This window comes from Pistacia vera, unplaced genomic scaffold (assembly GCF_008641045.1).
Source record: "Pistacia vera cultivar Batoury unplaced genomic scaffold, PisVer_v2 Contig1388, whole genome shotgun sequence".
Lineage (NCBI taxonomy): Eukaryota > Viridiplantae > Streptophyta > Magnoliopsida > Sapindales > Anacardiaceae > Pistacia > Pistacia vera.
The window spans coordinates 1-4592 of record NW_022195453.1 but is presented as its reverse complement, the minus strand read 5'-3'; the positions used below and the strand labels follow the sequence as shown (position 1 = coordinate 4592).

General features: G+C 33.4%; 1 protein-coding gene across 1 annotated transcript; it reads right to left on the bottom strand.

Moving 5' to 3' along the window:
- Positions 1–2521: 2521 nt before the first annotated feature.
- On the bottom strand, positions 2522–3769 carry LOC116122897 (plant UBX domain-containing protein 2-like; the record flags this gene model as incomplete). Its single annotated transcript, XM_031408700.1, has 2 exons — positions 2522–2955; positions 3491–3769. Coding segments are annotated over 2 exons (504 nt in total), but the record flags the coding sequence as incomplete, so codon positions are not given.
- Positions 3770–4592: the final 823 nt, after the last annotated feature.

The following is a 4592-nucleotide window of genomic DNA, read 5'->3' as shown; positions in this document are numbered from 1 at the left end:
TAATTAACTTGATTTTGAAACCAGAATTCTGGACGAATTGATATACTCTTTGGATATATGATATATCTGAAAATAAAGCTTTATATTCTTTCACAAAGCAAATATCAAATTGATTTAATTGCACAATTACAATTATTCCAAATCTAAAAAAAAAAAAAAAAAAAAAGAATCAATTTTTGGTACTGGTGAAGAACATAAATAACACAAATGCACAAATTGACATTTACAGTCTACTTTCTATATCTATAGGGTCCAAAAAAAGATCAGACATAAGCAAAACCAGCTGAAGATTTGTGAGATCAATGCGAGGAGACCATCATAATGCGATATGCCCCGGTACAGAAACAGTGAAGAACAATACTGGAGCAATTTCTGCATCATTCAAGGGGTTCAATAATTTCCAGGAGTTCATTACAGAGCCCTGTGAAGACAACAGAATCTGTCTCGATAGGTTTGAATTTGACAAGCGCCGACGGGACCAAATCCTCTTCTTCTAATGTGGTAGGTTTCTGTCCTGCTGCTGGAATCACTCGGCGTTTGATTAATACAGGATGTAACAGCTCAAACTCTAAACTGGGTTCTTTCAGTGCCGAGCTCACAAACTGAAAACCAAAGAGAATGATTATCACTTTGAAGTCATACACATGCGCATAAGTTCGTAATCTGTGTTTATAAAATTTAAGTTATAGCTAAGATATACTATTAGAGAGGATAAAAGCACAAACTTTCTTAGTAATTTCCAGAATAACACAAAGTTGATATACATCTCTAGCGTTAAATGTGTAGAATTGTATTGTTTAAAGATAAAAAATGCAAAAAAAATCAGATGGTGCTTTGTGAGGTAAAAGAAATTGTGAAAAACTAAAGTAAATAAAGTTAGCGGCAGGAAGGTTTTGATATGATAAATGATCAAAAATGAGTTTCGTGTTTTTCAAATATCATCTTCTAATTACAAAGCAAACACATCTTTTTGACTATCCTTGAATCTAGTAGAGCAGAAAACAACTTTCGATTACTGAACAATCCCGAGTCTGAAAATTTTATCCAAGTACCATTTCATTACATGAGACTCAGATAAATAAGTGTGCGCACTCATAAACAACCGAAACACAATAACTAATAACTGTAAATACTAACCTCATAGAGAGCAGTTGTTTGCTCCCATGGACCAAAAACACCTTGGAGCACCACTCCATCAGGAAACTGGATGCGGATAATAGCTCTGCGGTATTTCTTCTTGGCAGCTTTTGCCTGCTTTTCCCTGTAAGACCTGGGAATCAATAGCTGCGATTCTTCAATCTTTTTCTTCCTTGTATTAGCTTCTCTCTTCAGCTCTGAAACTGATAGGTTGTAGAAGGAATCTGGCAACTCGATTCTTGCTGCTATGCTTTCAGGTACGGAAAAGAAGACCCGGATCTAAAGTAACCATATAAATGACAACGTCATATATTTCTACAACACACTAATACAGGGCATGTTGACAGAGCAATCCAAGGGGGGTTTTATTACATATCAAAATAAAAATTCTACACTCAAGAGTAATAATATAAGAAACAATGTTAGATTACTTGTGTATCACAAAGCAAATATCACAGATGATACCACAGCCAAGCACATTATATTCAAAACTAATTTCGGAGATGAAAAATAAGGCAATGAACAGTTTAAAGAGTGCTGAAAAATAAGATAGCATTGTAAAATAGTCTTATAAAATTTTGAAAAATCTTCTAGACACTGCTTGAGCCAATGAAATGTATAGCCAATTTCCAAGAAAATGATAATCCAAAAATGTACACAGGAAGCAATTAGATAAATTCAAACAAAAATTAAATAATTGACTTTGATGTTAGAGACTGAGCAATTCACACCAACTACAAAATCAGATAAGTACTTACATTTCTAGCAAATCCTCTAGACATGTTTTATGGATTATTATACAAGACAAGATTTCAGGCATTACATACACCTCAAGCATGAATACTCCAGAAAATTCTCTAAATTGAAATTTCATTTAATTGAAGAATCTACTGGCTATAGGAAAAAGGGTATGCCTACTTCCGTTAAGATATTAGCTTTAAACTTCAGTTTCAGGAAGAAGTAAAGGTCATCTCTTTGTCATAACAAGAGAATATGCAGACGTTTAAGGTCAATAGTGGTGGAAAATCCTCAAAACTGATACATTCATTTGATCGGAAACGTATAAAGATATTTAAAGGGCAATGATACAGCAAGTTCTGTTCTGATTCTAGGCATCATAATCCCTCAANATTTCAGAAATAATTGTTTTTTTTAATCAAATTTTAACATTTTTTATTTGTATTATTAAGTAATTCTGTGTTGATTGAAGACCCTCTAATTAACTTGATTTTGAAACCAGAATTCTGGACGAATTGATATACTCTTTGGATATATGATATATCTGAAAATAAAGCTTTATATTCTTTCACAAAGCAAATATCAAATTGATTTAATTGCACAATTACAATTATTCCAAATCTAAAAAAAAAAAAAAAAAAAAAGAATCAATTTTTGGTACTGGTGAAGAACATAAATAACACAAATGCACAAATTGACATTTACAGTCTACTTTCTATATCTATAGGGTCCAAAAAAAGATCAGACATAAGCAAAACCAGCTGAAGATTTGTGAGATCAATGCGAGGAGACCATCATAATGCGATATGCCCCGGTACAGAAACAGTGAAGAACAATACTGGAGCAATTTCTGCATCATTCAAGGGGTTCAATAATTTCCAGGAGTTCATTACAGAGCCCTGTGAAGACAACAGAATCTGTCTCGATAGGTTTGAATTTGACAAGCGCCGACGGGACCAAATCCTCTTCTTCTAATGTGGTAGGTTTCTGTCCTGCTGCTGGAATCACTCGGCGTTTGATTAATACAGGATGTAACAGCTCAAACTCTAAACTGGGTTCTTTCAGTGCCGAGCTCACAAACTGAAAACCAAAGAGAATGATTATCACTTTGAAGTCATACACATGCGCATAAGTTCGTAATCTGTGTTTATAAAATTTAAGTTATAGCTAAGATATACTATTAGAGAGGATAAAAGCACAAACTTTCTTAGTAATTTCCAGAATAACACAAAGTTGATATACATCTCTAGCGTTAAATGTGTAGAATTGTATTGTTTAAAGATAAAAAATGCAAAAAAAATCAGATGGTGCTTTGTGAGGTAAAAGAAATTGTGAAAAACTAAAGTAAATAAAGTTAGCGGCAGGAAGGTTTTGATATGATAAATGATCAAAAATGAGTTTCGTGTTTTTCAAATATCATCTTCTAATTACAAAGCAAACACATCTTTTTGACTATTCTTGAATCTAGTAGAGCAGAAAACAACTTTCGATTACTGAACAATCCCGAGTCTGAAAATTTTATCCAAGTACCATTTCATTACATGAGACTCAGATAAATAAGTGTGCGCACTCATAAACAACCGAAACACAATAACTAATAACTGTAAATACTAACCTCATAGAGAGCAGTTGTTTGCTCCCATGGACCAAAAACACCTTGGAGCACCACTCCATCAGGAAACTGGATGCGGATAATAGCTCTGCGGTATTTCTTCTTGGCAGCTTTTGCCTGCTTTTCCCTGTAAGACCTGGGAATCAATAGCTGCGATTCTTCAATCTTTTTCTTCCTTGTATTAGCTTCTCTCTTCAGCTCTGAAACTGATAGGTTGTAGAAGGAATCTGGCAACTCGATTCTTGCTGCTATGCTTTCAGGTACGGAAAAGAAGACCCGGATCTAAAGTAACCATATAAATGACAACGTCATATATTTCTACAACACACTAATACAGGGCATGTTGACAGAGCAATCCAAGGGGGGTTTTATTACATATCAAAATAAAAATTCTACACTCAAGAGTAATAATATAAGAAACAATGTTAGATTACTTGTGTATCACAAAGCAAATATCACAGATGATACCACAGCCAAGCACATTATATTCAAAACTAATTTCGGAGATGAAAAATAAGGCAATGAACAGTTTAAAGAGTGCTGAAAAATAAGATAGCATTGTAAAATAGTCTTATAAAATTTTGAAAAATCTTCTAGACACTGCTTGAGCCAATAAAATGTATAGCCAATTTCCAAGAAAATGATAATCCAAAAATGTACACAGGAAGCAATTAGATAAATTCAAACAAAAATTAAATAATTGACTTTGATGTTAGAAACTGAGCAATTCACACCAACTAAAAAATCATATAAGTACTTACATTTCTAGCAAATCCTCTAGACATGTTTTATGGATTATTATACAAGACAAGATTTCAGGCATTACATACACCTCAAGCATGAATACTCCAGAAAATTCTCCAAATTGAAATTTCATTTAATTGAAGAATCTGCTGGCTATAGGAAAAAGGGTATGCCTACTTCTGTTAAGATATTAGCTTTAAACTTCAGTTTCAGGAAGAAGTAAAGGGCATCTCTTTGTCATAACAAGAGAATATGCAGACGTTTAAGGTCAATAGTGGTGGAAAATCCTCAAAACTGATACATTCATTTGATCGGAAACGTATAAAGATATTTAAAGGGCAATGATACAGCAAGTTCTGTT